This window comes from Microcaecilia unicolor, chromosome 5 (assembly GCF_901765095.1).
Source record: "Microcaecilia unicolor chromosome 5, aMicUni1.1, whole genome shotgun sequence".
Classification (NCBI taxonomy): domain Eukaryota; kingdom Metazoa; phylum Chordata; class Amphibia; order Gymnophiona; family Siphonopidae; genus Microcaecilia; species Microcaecilia unicolor.
Window position 1 is genome coordinate 5,981,447 of NC_044035.1, and position 19,042 is coordinate 6,000,488.

At 46.6% G+C, this 19,042-nt stretch overlaps 1 protein-coding gene across 1 annotated transcript in view; it reads right to left on the bottom strand.

The window, feature by feature from the left end:
* Positions 1–19,042, bottom strand: part of GRK5 (G protein-coupled receptor kinase 5) — a 285,412-nt gene that overhangs the window by 73,863 nt on the left and 192,507 nt on the right. The window contains 3 exon segments of the mRNA XM_030202621.1: positions 198–235; positions 15,232–15,422; positions 15,646–15,786. Coding sequence (XP_030058481.1) covers positions 198–235; positions 15,232–15,422; positions 15,646–15,786 — 370 coding nt within the window.

A 19,042-nucleotide genomic window follows, 5' to 3' on the forward strand; every position in this document is an offset into this window, starting at 1 on the left:
TTATGAGGCACAACTCAGAGTTCTCTATTTCCACCTGCAACAGATGGTCACAACCCATTTGTCTGGACTGATCCTTGGAACGTAATGGAAAGAGGAATTACATGGGTTGAGTATTACATTCACTATTTTGAAAAGTTGGATCCTGTGTCTTTCTCCGCTCTTGATGCATCAGAAAAGAAGGTATACCTGCTACTTACCATAATCATCTAAGAGAATGTTTTCTGGCTTCAAGTCTCTGTAAAGCAAAGCAGAGGCTGTTAGCGACTGACAGCGTGCAGCACAGCCTTGGCAAATGCAGAACATATTGCTAAATGAAAAAGGTGATTCCTTATTATATTATATAACCAAGATAAATAAAACATGAGAAAAAATAAAGGAAGATTTTCAGGGCACAATATGCCATCATGACCTTGAGAAGCACATTTAAACACACAAACATCTATTCAAAGGATTTGTGTGAACATTTAGAACAGGGTTTCTCAAGCCTCTCATGAAGCCTCTCCTGCCCCCCACCCCAGTCTCCTGCAGTCTTTACACGAGCAGCAGCAGTGGAACTCATAGGCTGCCTGCAGTATGCACCAGGACTTCCTCCCTGAACCATCCCGCCCTTCACAAAACAGGATGTTGCATCAGAAGGGGAGGGACAGTTCAGTGAGGAAGTCTCGGAACAGGCAGCCTATGAGTGCCACTGCCTGGGTGACAACTGCAGCAGAGCGGATTTTAAGGTGGGGACACAAGGGCCAGGTCTGACAGAGGGTGCATATTACTTCTACAATGAAGTGCTACTACTACTACTTATTTCTATAGTGCTACTAGAACTATGCAGCACTGTACACATTATATGCAGGCACTTTCTCTGTCCCTAGTGGGCTCACAAATTAAGTTTTTGTATCTGGGGCAATGGAGAGTTAAATGACTTGCCTAGGGTAACAAGGAGCTGCAGTGGGAATTGAACCCAGTTCCCCAGGATCTTAGCCCACTGTATGAACCATTAGGCTACTCCTCCACAGTGAAGGATACTATACAGGATTAACATACAGGAGTTTATCTTGTTGGGCACACTGGATGGACGGTACATGTCTTTATCTGCCATCATCTACTATGTTATGTTATGTTAGAAAGATCTAGGTATCATTGTCAACAATACGCTGAAATCTTCTATTCAGTGTGTGGCGGGGGTCAAAAAAGCAAACAGGATGCTAGGAATTATTAGGAAAGGGATGGTAAATAAGACCGAGAATGCTATAATGCCTCTATATCACTCTATGGTGTGACCGCACCTTGAGTATTGTGTTCAGTTCTGGTCGTTGTATCTCAAAAAAGATACAGCGAAATTAGAAACTGTTCAAAGAAGAGTGACCAAATGATAAGGGGGCAGAACTCCTCTCATATGAGGAAAGATCAAAGAGGTTAGAGCTCTTCAGTTTGGAAAACAGACGGCTAAGAGGAGATATGATTGAGGTCTACAAAATCCAGAGTGGTGTAGAACAAGTAGAATTTTTCACCCTTTCAAAAAGTACAAAGACCAGGGGACACTCAATGAAATTACATGGAAGTACTTTTAAAACAAATAGGAGGAAATATTTTTTCACTCAAAGAATAGTTAAGCTCTGGAACTCGCTGCCAGAGGATGTGGTACCATTGGTTAGCGTATCTGGGTTTAAAAAAGATTTGGGCAAGTTCTTGGAGGAAAATCCATAGTCTGCTATTCAGACAGACATAGGGAAGCCACAGCTTGCCCTGGGATTGGAAGCAAGGAATGTTGTGTATATAATTAGGATCTGCCTCACCTATTTGCGCAGCGGAAGCCATGGGCTCTCTGTACTATGCAAATATAATCCAACCGAACAAAAAGCAGTGTGCTAGAGCAAACAAAGTAACCTAATACCAAAAAACTGCTCTAACTGAAAGGTTAATCAGTGTTTATTTGGAGAAAAGCCCTCAGAAACCGTAGGCGAATCGCCTGAAGGTTTTGAGTGTGGTTAAAGATAATCTTATAATGACTTGTAACACACACTACAGTTCGATCATTGGGCTGAAAAACTCCATTTCAAAAAGGGGTCAAAAGAATTATTGATCACCTCAAACAATGAATTTCTTTCAATAAATTTTTAAAATTTTTGAATTTTATAATACTATTTCAAAAAATGTCCCAACTACACATCAAAAAAAGTAGCACTTAGCTTTTGAATGTGTTGAGACTCGGGCACTCATCACTGTCCGTTTTGAACGGACAGTGATGAGTGCCCGAGTCTCAACACATTCAAAAGCTAAGTGCTACTTTTTTTGATGTGTAGTTGGGACATTTTTTGAAATAGTATTATAAAATTCAAAAATTTTAAAAATTTATTGAAAGAAATTCATTGTTTGAGGTGATCAATAATTCTTTTGACCCCTTTTTGAAATGGAGTTTTTCAGCCCAATGATCGAACTGTAGTGTGTGTTACAAGTCATTATAAGATTATCTTTAACCACACTCAAAACCTTCAGGCGATTCGCCTACGGTTTCTGAGGGCTTTTCTCCAAATAAACACTGATTAACCTTTCAGTTAGAGCAGCTCTCTGTACTATCCCAGAGAGAACTGCAAATCCCCTCTAGATACTTAATTACCCCAACCCTGAATCTGCTCATGACAGGCTTACACCGTCAGGCAGTATGGACCCTTGTAAATAGAAAGGAACCCAGTATGTAGTAGATATAATAAGATAGTTTATTACAATCTTACCAATGGTAATACAGGTAGGTTAAGCATTCACATAATGGAGTAGCATATCATGGCACGTCCTCTCTCTCTAGCCTTCTGGAGTCTTCCTTCTCTGGTCTTCTTCTCCTCTCGTCTCCTCTAATACTCCTCAAACTGCTCCTTATATACAATTTTGGCCCTATTCATTTCAATGGACCCCAGTCTTTCTCAACAGGGCTCCTAGCCCTTATCAGTTGATCAGAATGACTTCACATACTATCAAGCTCTAAGTATAAACAAGATATGCTCAGAGCACATCTTATTAGATGACTTTGCATTTTCCCCAAACTTTCCCTAGCCCCCCCTTTGGATGTTCTCACCCGGGGTGCAGCTGACCCAGTACTATCTCTACATAACCATAGCAACTCTTGCTCATGACGTCTTGCAGGTGCCAGTCTCAGGATTGTTTATAGAGTAGATTGCCCCCACCCTTGCCAGCTCTCAATTACCTCATTTCAGCACTTGCCACAGTGAAATGTAACTGTGTCAAAGGTGATCTCTGATTTTTACAGGTTAGCTCTCTTTTGTATCAGAGATGATTCTGATTTTAAGAAGCCTAGCTCTTATTATGAGCCATTGGCCTGTATTTTACTGAGAGTAAGGGCTAGCATAACTCTTCATTCCCCTCTTGCCAGGCCCCTCAGAGGGGGCTGGCACACATGGCTACTAGTGGGTGTGGCCGTCCTTTCCAGAGGGCTCTCAGAGTTCTGGGGGGGGGGGGGGGGGGGGAATGTATAGGGATGAGGTGACAGGGGTACTCTGGCACAATAAGGGACAAGGCCATATCAAGAGTCAGTATGTGGATATATAATTATATGCTGGATGAAATGCAGCATTAGGTTTCCCCTTTTATCATAACCAAGGGGCCTAACTATCTTACACCCACCCCTCTAGGGCGGAGTTAGACTTGGAAACATGTGAACTCATTCAAATCTAGGTACCATACAATGATATCAATAAGGTCAAGTGCATATGATTGTGATTGATTAATATATCATGATTACAAAGCTGATGTTGGAAGGCGGGGAAAAGACATTTTTCAATCAAAATTTATCATTAGTCAAACTTTGAATGTGTAAATATAGCTAAAGCTGGTGTTAATAGGGAACAAATATTTCATTTTAGCATTTAAAAAGGATTAATATTGGCCAAATAATGAATAACTACTGCAAACATGAGCATTATAATTACAAGTAAGCTATGGGTGTTATAGGCCTACATTATATATGAAGGGCCTGCTGCTTAACCTGCAGTAGTCTTATAATTATGGGCAGGATAATAGTTTTACCATTATCTTACTGCTAGGTGTAATAGATCTAGTGTCAGGCCTATGCCCCGAAAAGTGAGCCCTTGTGCCAAACAACGTCTGGCAGCCAGACAGTCCTGATCTTACCTGGGGAGTCAGGGCAGAGACCTCCCACGAAGGGCAGAATGGAGCAGACAATTGCCCAAAAGACAAGGTCCCGATCCGATCAGCGGTTCCAGGCCGGTGGTAGACAAAGGCAAGTCCAGATCCACCCTGTGGCACAAAAGCAGGCAGCAGGCAAAAGCAAAGTCCAGGTCCAGACTGTGGTTCAAAGGCAGGCGGTAGGCAACAGCAAAATCCAGGTCCAAACTGTGGTTCAAAGGCAGGTGGCAGGCAAAAGCAAAGTCCAGGTCCAAACTGTGGTTCAGAGGCAGGCGGCAAGCAATAGCAAAGTCCAGGTCCAAACTGTGGTTCAAAGGCAGGCGGTAGGCAATAGCAAAGTCCAGGTCCAAACTGTGGTTCAAAGGCAGGCGGCAGGCAATAGCAAAGTCCAGGTCCAAACTGTGGTTCAAAGGCAGGCGGTAAGCAATAGCAAAGTCCAGGTCCAAACTGTGGTTCAAAGGCAGGCGGCAGGCAATAGCAAAGTCCAGGTCCAAACTGTGGTTCAAAGGCAGGCGGTAAGCAATAGCAAAGTCCAGGTCCAAACTGTGGTTCAAAGGCAGGCGGCAGGCAATAGCAAAGTCCAGGTCCAAACTGTGGTTCAAAGGCAGGCGGCAGGCAAAAGCAAAGTCCAGGTCCAAACTGTGGTTCAAAGGCAGGCGGCAGGCAATAGCAAAGTCCAGGTCCAAACTGTGGTTCAAAGGCAGGCGGTAAGCAATAGCAAAGTCCAGGTCCAAACTGTGGTTCAAAGGCAGGCGGCAGGCAATAGCAAAGTCCAGGTCCAAACTGTGGTTCAAAGCAGAGAAACAATCCAAAGACACAGAACTCAGGAATCCACACCAGCAGAAGCCGAAGCAAAGAGTTCTGTCAGAGTCTGGTTTAAGTAGCCCCCTCCATCAGGGAAACCACCATCAGCTGTCCGGAAGGCGTGGCCAACAACCAGCCCCAGGAGGCTCTGGATAGGCTGGTCACAAGGAGCGGGCGGAGCCTAGCCGCGACCAGCCAATCCGAGCCCAGAAGAGGCGTTCCCCATGCTCCTGGGCCCCGCACCCGGAAGAGACTTTCCAGCTAGAGTGCGCCGGCCATATTTGCAGCGTCGGCGCTCTCCAGACGCTACAGCAGCATAGCGGCGGGCCGGAGCCGTCCAGGAGGAAGCCCAGACTCCCCTACCATGCCGCCCGTAGCCAGCGATACCCCGCTCTCTCCTGCTCGTGGAGCGAGGTATCCCCGCAGGCAGAGCGGCACAGGTAAGGGACGTGACAGTACCCCCCCCGTAAGCCCCCCTCCTCCGTCTTGGCCCAGGTTTTCTAGGGTAACGAGAGTGGAACTCGTGCAATAACTCAGGGGCATGGATATTACCAACAGGCTCCCAGGAGTTATCCTCAGGACCAAAGTTCTTCCATGAGATCAAGTAGAACAGTCGTCCTCTCTGGAGTCTAGAATCAAGAATCTCTTTTACCTCGAACTCCGGATCAGGGTCAGAGTCTGGAACCAGAATCTTCTTTGGAGCAGGATGCCAGTGGGAAGTCCTAAAAGGTTTAAGCAGAGACACATGAAAAGCATTGTGAATGCGAAGATTACCAGGTAAGTGAAGTCGATAGACCATCGTCCCCACTCTAGATCTCACAGAAAATGGCCCGATGAAGCGTGGAGCAAACTTAAGGGAGGGAAGACGAAGTTTGAGGTACTTGGTGCTGAGCCATACTCTCTGTCCCGGCTGGAATACAGGAGCGGCACAGCGACGCCGATCAGCAAATCGCTTGTACCGGGCAGCCGCCCTCCCCAATTGCTGACGAACTGTCCTCCAAGTTGCATGCATGGTGGTGAGAGTAGACTGGATCAGTGGAGGAGCCGCAGTCAAAGGAATCGGAGGCGGAAGACGTGGATGACGTCCAAAAACAGTGAAGAAAGGTGATGTCCGTGAAGCAGAATGGAAACTATTGTTGTAGGCAAATTCAGCCCAGGCCAGAAGATCAGTCCAATCATCCTGACGAGCATTGGTGAAGGCCCGAAGAAAAGCTTTAAGGGTCTGGTTAGTACGCTCTGCCATGCCGTTGGTCTGAGGATGGTAAGCTGAAGAAAAATGCGTGGTAACCCCAAAGGCTGAGCATAACGATCTCCAAATTTAGAGGTGAATTGCGACCCTCTATCACTGATGATACGATGTGGCAGTCCATGCAGCCGAAAAATGTGCTGGATAAAATGGGACGCAAGAACCTTCGCGGATGGCAGGGACCGCATGGGTACGAAGTGAGCCATGCGAGAAAAACGATCCACCACCACCCAGATGATCGTGTTGCCCTTGGAACAGGGAAGATCAGTTATAAAGTCCATCGAGACCTCCTGCCACGGTAGATGGGGTACCGGTAATGGTTGAAGAAGCCCCCACGGCTTGCCTGGCAAGGACTTGGTACGGGCACAGGTAGGACAAGTAGAGACAAACTGCCGAATCTCCTGGGCCATGTGGGGCCACCAAAAATAACGGGAAATAAGATGATAGGTCTTACGGAACCCAAAATGTCCCGAAAACGCAGCAGAATGACCCCACTGAAGGACCTTGCGACGAGATCGGGCCGGAACAGGAGTCTTGAGACAGGCGGATGCCCCCACCATAGGAGAAAGGCAAGCAGGATTGAGCATAGGATAGAGTTCCTCAGGCTCCTCAGGTACGTCAAAAGCTCGGGAGAGGGCATCTGCCTGTATATTCTTCTCTGCGGGCCGAAACACCAAGTGAAAGGTAAAACGCGCAAAAAATAGTGACCAGCGAGCCTGCCGGGGATTCAAGCGTTTGGCATCTTGCAAATAAAGCAGATTTTTGTGATCAGTGATGACTGTAATAGGGTGAGCAGCCCCCTCCAGTAGGTATCGCCACTCCTGAAAGGCGAGTTTCAGGGCCAGCAGCTCCCTGTCCCCGATAGTATAATTGCGTTCAGCAGGCGAAAACTTCTTAGAAAAAAAAAAACAAGGATGTTTCTTACCAGAAGAAGTTGTCTGGGACAGCACCGCCCCTACACCCAAAGCAGAGGCATCGACCTCCACGATGAAAGGCTTCGTGACATCAGGGCTACGGAGTACCGATGCAGACAAGAAAGCCGCCTTCAAGGCCGAAAAAGCCTCCAGGGCAGCAGGAGACCAATGCCGAACATCCGCCCCCTTCCGAGTAAGGGCTGTCAAAGGAGCCGTGAGGAGCGAATAATGGGGAATGAATTGTCTGTAGTAGTTAGCAAAACCAAGAAAACGCTGTAAGGCTCGGAGACCCTGGGGGAGAGGCCAGTCCCGGATAGCCTGCAGTTTAGCAGGATCCATTTGTAATCCAACAGCAGAGATAATATGTCCCAAAAAAGGAATAGTGGATTGATGAAACGCACACTTTTCCAACTTGGCAAACAGTCGATGATCCCGGAGTCGTTGAAGCACTGTGCGGACATGCCCGGGATGATCCAGGGGAGAAGCAGAGAAGATCAGAATATCGTCCAAGTAAACAATGACTGAAGAACAAAGAAGATCCCTGAAAATGAAATTGATGAAATCTTGAAATACAGCCGGAGCATTACAAAGTCCAAAAGGCATGACCCGATACTCAAAATGACCGTCGTGAGTATTAAATGCAGTTTTCCACTCGTCTCCCTGGCGGATACGAATCAAGTTGTAGGCCCCTCGTAGATCCAACTTAGTAAAAATAACTGCCCCCTGGAGTCGATCAAAAAGCTCCGGGATAAGTGGGAGGGGATACCGGTTCTTGACTGTGATGTTGTTAAGTCCGCGATAGTCAATGCAGGGCCGCAAGGACCCATCTTTTTTGGAAACAAAAAAGAACCCTGCCCCGGCAGGAGAAGAAGATGGTCGGATGAATCCCTTACGAAGATTGTCCTGAATGTAGTCCCGCATGGCAGCAGATTCATCCCGGGACAAGGCATATAATCTTCCTCGAGGAGGCATCGTACCGGGTAACAAATCAATGGGACAATCAAACGGGCGATGGGGTGGGAGGGAATCTGCCTCCCGGGCATCAAAGACATCAGAAAACTCCTTGTATTCCTTCGGAAGAGAAGCTTCACAGGGGAGGAGGACTCCAGAGAGCGCTGGCACATTAATAGAGGGAGGGCGCACTGGTGTTAGACAAGTTTCAAAACAACGACCACTCCACCGGCTGATTTCTCCCGAAGGCCAGTCTATGCAAGGCGCGTGCAGCCGCAACCAGGGTATACCTAGAATTACAGGATGGATGGCTTGAGGTAAAATAAGAAATTGTATCTCCTCATGATGAAGAAGACCCACCTGCATTCGCAGCGGAAGAGTGAGATGGGTAATAGGCAGTGGCAGAGTAGAGCCATGAATAGACGTTACTTGAAGAGCTGGTTTACAGGGAGTAACCGGCCTGCCTAGGCCCTGAAGTAGTCTAGCATCAATAAAGTTGCCTCCTGCTCCTGAATCCAACAAGGCTAGGGTATTTATCCTGTATTCTTGCCACAGTAAGATAATAGGTACTGTCATTAAGTTATCCGGAAGGGTTCCTGAACGACCCACAACCACCCCCTTCACCAGGCTAGGGTCTAAGCATTTCCCGGCTTGTTGGGACACCTTTTCACAAAATGACCAGGTTTCCCACAGTACATACATAGTTTATTCTCCCTCCGATGGGTTCGTTCCACAGCTGTTAGTCGATGCCTGCCAATCACCATAGGCACTTCCGATCCCTCCGCAGTAGGAACCGCACCCTCCTGAGGAGAGACCGTTCGTGGTCTTTGAGGGGAAAACCTGCGCGACGGACGAGAGGCAACTTGTTCTCGTGCTCGTTCCTGGAAGCGGACATCAATCCGAGTGCTTAAGGCGATAAGGGCGTCCAGAGTACCAGGGATTTCTCGGCCGGCCAATTCGTCCTTAATGCGTCCACTCAAGCCTTGCCAGAAAATGGCCCTAAGAGCCTCTTGATTCCATTTAAGTTCTGCCGCCAGGGTACGGAATCGAATAGCATAGGTACCAACCGTACTGCTTCCTTGCTGAATCCGTAGTAGCTCTCCTGCGGCGGAAGAAGGGCGTCCTGGAACATCGAAGACCATGCGGAACTGACGCAGGAATTCTCCTAATTCCGAAAGGAGAGGATCCTGTTGCTCCCAGAGAGGTGACGCCCATGCCAGAGCCGCACCGGAGAGTAATGAGATAATGTAGGTAATCTTCTGTTTGTCCGTAGGAAAAGAAGCAGGTTGCATGTCAAAGAGCATCTGACATTGATTCAAGAATCCGCGGCATGCGGAGGGTGTGCCGTCAAACCGAGGAGGTTCAGGCAACCGAAAGGTAGGCAGAGGTGGAGATGTCCTACTAGCTCCAGAAGCCGGTGCTCGCTGCACGGACATCTGAGAACACACATCTTGCAGTACTCCAGATAATCTGTTGAGCTGGGCCTGTTGCTGTTGAAGAGCTTGAGCCAAGTCAGTCAGATCAGGTTTATCTGGCGAGCTCATGGCTTCGGCTTTCTGTCAGGCCTATGCCCCGAAAAGTGAGCCCTTGTGCCAAACAACGTCTGGCAGCCAGACAGTCCTGATCTTACCTGGGGAGTCAGGGCAGAGACCTCCCACGAAGGGCAGAATGGAGCAGACAATTGCCCAAAAGACAAGGTCCCGATCCGATCAGCGGTTCCAGGCCGGTGGTAGACAAAGGCAAGTCCAGATCCACCCTGTGGCACAAAAGCAGGCAGCAGGCAAAAGCAAAGTCCAGGTCCAGACTGTGGTTCAAAGGCAGGCGGTAGGCAACAGCAAAATCCAGGTCCAAACTGTGGTTCAAAGGCAGGCGGCAGGCAAAAGCAAAGTCCAGGTCCAAACTGTGGTTCAGAGGCAGGCGGCAAGCAATAGCAAAGTCCAGGTCCAAACTGTGGTTCAAAGGCAGGCGGTAGGCAATAGCAAAGTCCAGGTCCAAACTGTGGTTCAAAGGCAGGCGGCAGGCAATAGCAAAGTCCAGGTCCAAACTGTGGTTCAAAGGCAGGCGGTAAGCAATAGCAAAGTCCAGGTCCAAACTGTGGTTCAAAGGCAGGCGGCAGGCAATAGCAAAGTCCAGGTCCAAACTGTGGTTCAAAGGCAGGCGGTAAGCAATAGCAAAGTCCAGGTCCAAACTGTGGTTCAAAGGCAGGCGGCAGGCAATAGCAAAGTCCAGGTCCAAACTGTGGTTCAAAGGCAGGCGGCAGGCAAAAGCAAAGTCCAGGTCCAAACTGTGGTTCAAAGGCAGGCGGCAGGCAATAGCAAAGTCCAGGTCCAAACTGTGGTTCAAAGGCAGGCGGTAAGCAATAGCAAAGTCCAGGTCCAAACTGTGGTTCAAAGGCAGGCGGCAGGCAATAGCAAAGTCCAGGTCCAAACTGTGGTTCAAAGCAGAGAAACAATCCAAAGACACAGAACTCAGGAATCCACACCAGCAGAAGCCGAAGCAAAGAGTTCTGTCAGAGTCTGGTTTAAGTAGCCCCCTCCATCAGGGAAACCACCATCAGCTGTCCGGAAGGCGTGGCCAACAACCAGCCCCAGGAGGCTCTGGATAGGCTGGTCACAAGGAGCGGGCGGAGCCTAGCCGCGACCAGCCAATCCGAGCCCAGAAGAGGCGTTCCCCATGCTCCTGGGCCCCGCACCCGGAAGAGACTTTCCAGCTAGAGTGCGCCGGCCATATTTGCAGCGTCGGCGCTCTCCAGACGCTACAGCAGCATAGCGGCGGGCCGGAGCCGTCCAGGAGGAAGCCCAGACTCCCCTACCATGCCGCCCGTAGCCAGCGATACCCCGCTCTCTCCTGCTCGTGGAGCGAGGTATCCCCGCAGGCAGAGCGGCACAGGTAAGGGACGTGACATCTAGATCATATATGAAGGCACTATTGAGTTATAGTGTTTTTGGAACATACATAGGAACATAATCTTCTTGTTCCTTTATACAGAATATGAAGCAAATATGTGTTAAAGAAATGAATTGATCTGCTTCACTTTCTCTTGATGATTAAGAAATCATCAACAGTAGAAAACAGTCTGCTTAGTTACTATTTGAGGTATAGTGATGAAAGGTACAACAGTTTAAAAAATGGAAGGAAAACAATCTAAACCTGTCTATACAAATTGGCAAAATGTAACAAACTAGAAAGAAACATATGATAGTTCAATTAAACAGCATAAGCAGAATAAATATCTTCCTTAATAAAAGAGGTGTACTTGCGTTACAGGCAATAAGAGTAAAATAAGTAAAATAAATAGCAGTGGTCCTACATTTATGGTGGAAATGTAGTTTGTCTTGTACTGAGAGTAGTAATAAGGAGGCTTAAGACAAACCTCTGAACATAGGGAATAATGCACCAGACAACAGTATCAACACCTGATTTAGTAGCTAATTTTGTAGACTCAGGCAGAAAGGTCTTGTAATGCCTTTATAATGGAACCTATCAGTGTCAATGTTATTGGGAATGTAAGTATAACAATGATTTCTGGTTTTAAATTGATCAAGTAGCCCTCTTGATAGTGACAATAGAGGATGAAAAACCAAGGATGCCACCCACTTTGACCAATGCTGTAAGTGACATACCAAAAATATACAGTTGCTACTATTTGGGTTTCTGCCAAGTACTTGTGACCTTTGGATTGATACTGGGCTAGATAAACCACTGATCTGACCCAGTATGTCTACTGTTATGTTCTTAGATTCTCAACACAAACTCTGCACCTCTAGGTTCTGTACCACAAATGCCACATCTCCCAACTGAGCTAGAACATTCCCCTTTACCATATCAAAAAATACATAAATAAAATATATTCAGATTGTGGTGTCACCTAACAGCAACACATGCTCCTTCCACTGCAGACACTGTGAACACAAAAGACGCATATACAGAAAATACTCCAAACGTATATAGTTAATCTAAATGTGATAAAAGCACTAACCCTCCAGATTCAAACAGCAACAACTCTATGAAAAGGCAATCACTGTAAATATTACAGTGAGTCTTTGAATACTAATTTGCCTCCTTCTGGGGAAAGTATAAACCAGATCCCCACAGAGAACCTACATACTATCAGAAGCATGTATCTTAGTCTATACAAGCAGAACACAGACAGACTTTACACCAAATATAGAATAAGTGACCACAAATTAGAAAAAGAAACATGCAGACAGAACTGGAAAAACAGAAAAGCATTTCCCCTTATACTTGGCAAAGTATAACAGAAGACACGTACATCTCCCAGTGTAGACATATTCCAGTCTCTAAAAAATAAAAATAAATGTATTTTTTCTACTTTTTTCATCTATGTACTTTTTAAATTATAGAAATTAGAAAAAAAAAAACCCCATGGCCAAACTAAAGTCGTTTCTCTTCCCTCCTGTTTTCTTCACTTCCTTCCCAACATCTTTCCCTTGCATCTCTGATACATTTCTCTTTTTCTGCATCTAGTTTTTCATAGATGGATTTTATCCTTCCTTGTCCCCTTTTTTTATCCTCCAGTCCTCACGTTTCCTCTTTTCACCTCTCCCCTACCTCAGTTTTTCATCTCCTACTCTTAGCACCTTCCCATTTTCCCCGTCTCTCCTTTTCCAATTCTCAATCCTCCCCTCTGACCTTCACGGACTCCTTAGAAATCAGTGTCTACCTTTGGTACCCATCCCTTCCCCAGTCTTACTCTGATTCATTCCCTTACCAGTCCCAGCTACTTCACCGTCATTCATTCATTCCTAGCATTCAGTTCTTTCCTTGTCTCTTACCTCATTCAACTTTCCATTTCTTCTTTCACCTCCTCTCCAGTCCCATAACCCCATTTTCTGACCCCTATCCCCTTCACAGATCTGTCCTTTTCCTGTTAATCATCTTCTCCATACTGCCCTCCAATGGCAAAAGGAAGCAAGTGACATTTTTATCGAAATAGGATTAATGGCATATCTGACTTTGGGGGGAAACGTGCTATACATACAACTAAATGCTGTAGAAGGTCCTTTTGTGAAAGTTTATCTGGCAGTATAAACTAATTACTGCAGTTCAAAATATGTTTTCCCTGGTTTTCTCAAAAATATGAGTTTTGCTACTTGTCACTGGAATGCAGCATAGCCCCCATCCCTTTATTTATTTACATTGCCTTTCAATCCCTCAAGGTCCTTCAACGCAACCTCTCCACCTGTCACTCCCTCTTTACAAGGAGGAAAAGTATCACCAAGGTGGAGGAACAAACAAGCCACTACGATGTCGCAACAGGGATGGGGAAAGTAGGGTTGCTGAAGGTCTTCCAACACAAAATGCAGATACAGGAACATTAAGTCAAATATTTATTGAAGAAATAGTTGGGAACAAACAACTAGGACCAGCACGGGAACGTGTTTCGGTGTGGTAATTCTTCCATGCAAGCACCATGAACGGTTGTGCTGTGCACTAGCAGCGAGAAATACTACACTTCAGATATACATTTCTGCATCCGATACATAAGCAATCTACTTTGCTTATAGGTTTTTGACCAGCACTACTGCGGACAACTGAACGAGCCAAGAGCCCTCTACCCATCAACTACTACTATCTTGATGATGGCTGGAGAGGCATCTGCCAGTCTTCACTCCTGTTTTTACACTGTTATTGACTGCCTGTGACTGCACGGACTCTTCACATTAGCACTGACCATCACTCCCTGCTCTTTTTGCCAGGTTCAAGGACAGCAGAGTCACTGTGGGCCTCAGCAGTTATTTATATTAGAAATTAAATTTAAAACAAATTACCCTCATATGAATGCCAGTGCCAACGCACAGCATTCAGCTGTATATGCTGGGGAAACACTAAGAGCCCTGAGACTGAAGACTCTCCCTCCATCACAGACTGACAGCTTCATGGGTAACGCCATCGCCTTCCATGCAAAGCCTCACGTAGCCCCTCTTCTGGCTCTAAGTGTTATTTCCATCCCAGGACATAACTCTTACCTTGAAATGACCTTTTCCCCCAGGGAGGAGGTGGGGGGGGGGGGGGGGGGGGGTCTCGTGCAGCTGTGGCGGACAGGAAAGGATGGAGCTTTTTTTTGGCGATTCTTCTGCACACGGTGCGGGGGGTGGTCATGGATCAGGGGAACCCCTGAAGATGTTTTTGGATGTTTTATTTTTGTCTTGCATTCTAAAATCTTCTTGTCTTGCGTGTTGTCATTCTGGCGCATTGTATGCACTGCCCCGCGGTCATTGTGGATGGTGTTGGTCAGGGCGCACTTAGCCTTAAGAATGGGGAGCTTGTCTTTGTGCTGCTGTGGGGCGTGGCTGCACCCCAGCTGACTGATTTGGATATGTGCGGTCCCGGCGGGCCCGTTTCGCATCTGCTTCTTCGGGCAACCACGCCAATGGCCATTTTTGTTTCTGACTCGCTAAAGGGTGGACTTTACACTGCCCCACTTCTAGCAAACAGCGGGACGGGATGGGAGGCCAGAAACAAACTCTCTACACTTGATTGCTTAACTTTCCCTGTCACTCATGAACTCTATAGCAATGCCACTCTAGTTCTCATGCCAGAAATAAACTCACTACACTTGATTGCTTAATCTACTCTGTCACTTAAAATCGCCATTACGGCATTATGTAAGCCACATTGAGCCTGCAAATAGGTGGGAAAATGTGGGATACAAATGCAATAAATAAATAAATAAATCTCTTACAGCACAACATACAATTCTGGATTTTGTAACTGAGGCCGGGTGGCATTCCTAGGGGGGGGGGGGGTCCACAACGGGTGCACGCCGCTGGGGGGGGTGCCGCGTGCGCCTGTCCGTCGTTCGTTCCATGCTCCCTCTGCCCCGGAACAGGAACCTGTTCCGGGGCACAGGGAGCATGGAACGAACGACGGGCAGGCGCGCGCGGCACCCCCCCCCCCCCCCAGCGGCGGGGGGTTCTTTCGCCAAGGGGGCCGGGGGGGGGGGGGGCGCATCGGCGATCCGCCCTGGGTGTCAGCCCCCCTAGGAACACCACTGCTGAGGCCCATCTTAATCTTTGCAAAAATAGTCACATAGGTTCCTCTACAGTGCTTCATATAGGCTTACAGCCAGGACAGCAGAGGCTCTTGTGGACCTGCAAAGAAACATTGCCTAGAAAAGGCTGGCAACAGAAATGCTCTTACCTATACACAATACCTTCTTTATGCAGGTCACTCAAGCCACAGAGGATCTCTGCCGCATAAAAGAGGGCTCGCTCCTCCTCAAATCCTGGGGTCCCCATGTTATAGATGTGAAACTTCAGGTCCCCCCCGTTCATTATGGTGAGGACCAGGCACAATGCATCTTTTGTTTCATAGGCATATGCTAAATTGACCTACACCCACGTAAAAGGAAAAAAGAAAACAAATGCTAAAATAGCTTCAGCAAAACTTAGATAGAAAGCCACAGAATCCAATACTAGGTGCTGTCAACAAACAAATACACTGCCTGTATAACAAAAGGGAGGGGGAGGGATGGCTCTCAGTAACATAAATCTATTTGATCAGTACAGATCCCAATACCTGCTCCTTTCCCAGAACAGCACAGCCCGTACTCACTACAAAGCGACTGGTTACTTTCTCCAAGATCTGCTTCTCGTTCAAGGCCATAGACTCCCCTTTCCGCTTCTTTATTCTCTTCTTCTCTAACCGCTTGCAGGCATACATCTTCCCTGTGGCTCGAACCTGGCAGGCACAGACCTGCAGTCCCAAATAGACAAGGTATCAGTTAACAAGCAATGTCCCCTCTTAGTTACGCACACTAATAACTGATAAACTGTGCACCTTAGCCCCCTCCCTCTGCACACATGACCTGTCTCCTCTTCTCCTGTTCTTCACGTACATTTCACTTTATTTTGATATACCACATCTAAATGGTTTACATGCAGGTGGCTGTTAAATTTCACAAATGAAGTTTCAAGGTGAATATGAAGAGGTAAGTTTCCAGAGAGTGGGCACTCCAACAATACTGCCCGGCAAAATGAAGGAAGTGCGTCAGTAAAAATTGGCACATGCTTCCTTTTGCTATTGCAGGGCAGAGTAAAAGAAGGTTGTCTAGCGCAGGGGTTCTCAACCCAGTCCTCGAGACACATCCAGCCAGTCAGATTTTCAGAATATCCACAATGAATATGCATGAGAAACATTTGCATGCACTACTTCCATTCTATGCAAATCTCTCTTATGCATATTCATTGTGGGTATCCTGAAATCCTGAGGACTGGATTCAGAACCCCTGGTCTAGTGTGCTGGGAGGAGTGGAGGGGGCTGTCTGTACTGCTCTCTCCCCTATACCCTTTCTCTACCTCACTCTCCACCACAACCACAGAAGGTGTACTTCACCCTTCCCTATACCCCATTCTCTCCATAAACTTACCTGCCACCTCCTCCCATATCCAACTCAGATTATTCCTTCCACTCATACCTATTTGCCATTTCCTTCTACTGTCCCCCCTTCACACCTGTACACTGCCTCCCCCAACTCAAACCCCTCTTTCCACTGCATCACTTCGCTCTTCAGCATGTTAGCCACCTCCTCCACACATCTTTCTGCTTGCTCAATGAGCCTTCCTCTCCCATTCCTCTCCATAGACTCCACTTCTCCCAACTCCTCTATCCCCAAACGTTACCCTCTTTCTCCCTCTATACCTCATCTGCCCCTCCCAACACATTTTTTACAGTGGCAGTTTCAACAATATTTTCCTCTACGGAAGCTGACAGAATGTATACTAAGTTACATAAGGAATACAGATACATTTTTTGAGATACATGAACTTCTTTAAATTAAAGGAAGGCTTTCTGCCAACGAGGTGATTGCTCAAGAAGCCCATTTACTTATCTGATTGTTTATAGGCTGGGCTCTGAGTCTTTTTCCTCCCATTAGATATGTTGAAACATTTTGCTGTTAATTTAGTTTTACATGTGTCAACAATATACATACACATGTACTTTCTTGAAGAGTATTGACCGGAATAAAGTATTAGCATTTCTCATATATTTGGTTTCACATTGGCCATGTCTAAGTCTCCCTGATTCTGCTAAGGCCAAATCTTCCTCATTTGGTCAAGATGCCCCACCATTCTGCAGCTAGGGTTGTCAACTGACTCCATATTTTCAGGACAGGCTGATCCAGTCTACAGAGCTGCACAGGAATGGGGATTGCGGGAACCCCACAGGTACTGAAGAGATTGCCACAGGATTCACACAGGGATGGAAGAAGTTGCCATGGGATTCCCACGGGAGTGTAGTCAAAATCTCTGGTGACTCCAGAATGAGGCTTGAAGAACTGGAGCAGCAGACTGAGGCTTGGAATTCCCGGAGAGGCAGCTAGAAAACCAGTCCGAGACTTGGTTGAATAGCAAATACCATTCAAAAAACCACAGGTGGCAATTGGGGTTGGGAGGCAACAGAGGGCTGCAAGCAGGTAAATAATAGCATTGACTCATGCAGGTACAGGTGGGGATGGAGGAGATTGGAGAATAACTGTGGGGATGGAATGGATCTCAGCAGGGATTCCACCCACTGCATGCATGGTCACAATCTTGATTTTCTGTCATGTTGTTTTTAGTGCAAAGCAGTCAGGAATATTGTTGGTTGAGTGGCAAGGAAGAAATGGATCCTTCAGTAGAGACATTTTGGACTGTATTAATATTCTTATTGGTTTTGCACCACTAGGGATTAAGAGGGGGTGGGGTATGCGCTACTCTGGGATCGTTTACAATGCTATTGACTGTGGTAAAGGGGCGGGGCTTAATTGTTCTAAAAGTTGTAATAAAAATCAGAGGTGTTCTCTGACTGATAATTGGACCTTTTTGGAATATTATGCTATTTGATGAATATTAGGGAAAGGGAATGGGACTTCATATACCACCTTTCTGTGGTTTTTGCAACTACATTCAAAGTGGTTTACATAGTATATACAGGTACTTATTTGTACCTGGGGCAAAGGAGGGTTAAGTGACTTGCCCAGGGTCACAAGGAGCTGCTTTGGGAATTGAACCAAGTTCCCCAGGATCAAAGTTCGCTGCACTAACCACTAAGCTACACCTCCACTCCATTATAACTTGTATGTCTTTTTGACTCAATAAAGAAACCCTTTAAAAACAAAGAGCCATGCAAACTCATAACAGGTGACTCCCTCTCCTCCCCCCCCCCCCCCCCCCCCCAATCGAACTTCATCCACTTCTCATCTCCAGTTCATGCAACAATTTGACTGGACACTAGGTGTCGCTATCTACTCTTCAGGATTCTGGCTGGTACTTGTTAACTTAAATTGGTCACTGTCAGACACAGATGATGGGCTCAATGGGGCATTAGTTTGACCTAGGTATGGCACATTGCATGCATTAAGACAAGCAAGTAGTTCCAAACCTGTGGGCCTGGCTGGCTCAGGAGCTCTGTCTCAGTAGCAGCAGAATTTCAGCTACTGCTGGGACCATGTGATGAAAAATCTGAAGGTTGTGCCACGAAGCACAGATCTTGATCAGGGAAGTAGCACTGCACAAGTAGGAATGTGTTTTTAAAGCTTAATGGGTCAATTTTCAGTGACTTTAAAAAAAACCCATTTTTTTTGTTTTAACACTGATCCTGGCATTTACATAAAATTAGTATACTGGGCGCTGCTATACGGACAGGCAGCGGTGCTTAATATTCATAAAATATGTCACTGCAGATAGCGGCTGAATGTCGCCACTAACCATACAGTTGGTTGTTCTACCCTTTCTCACCCTAATTCTGCCCTGGCCCTATTCGGATAGTGCTGAGGCAGTTAAAGGAATTTCTGCTCTACTATCCGCATAGTGCTGCTGAAAATCCATGGAGAACTTATATATTTAGTAGCTGCCACTAAACCTCTGTCCATTTGAACACAGGGCTCTAAATTATTCATTCTCTTTTGTGATTATTTTAGCCCTGAAATATCTGAATGTCTCTCCTACTGAGATGACTCAGAGAAGTACAT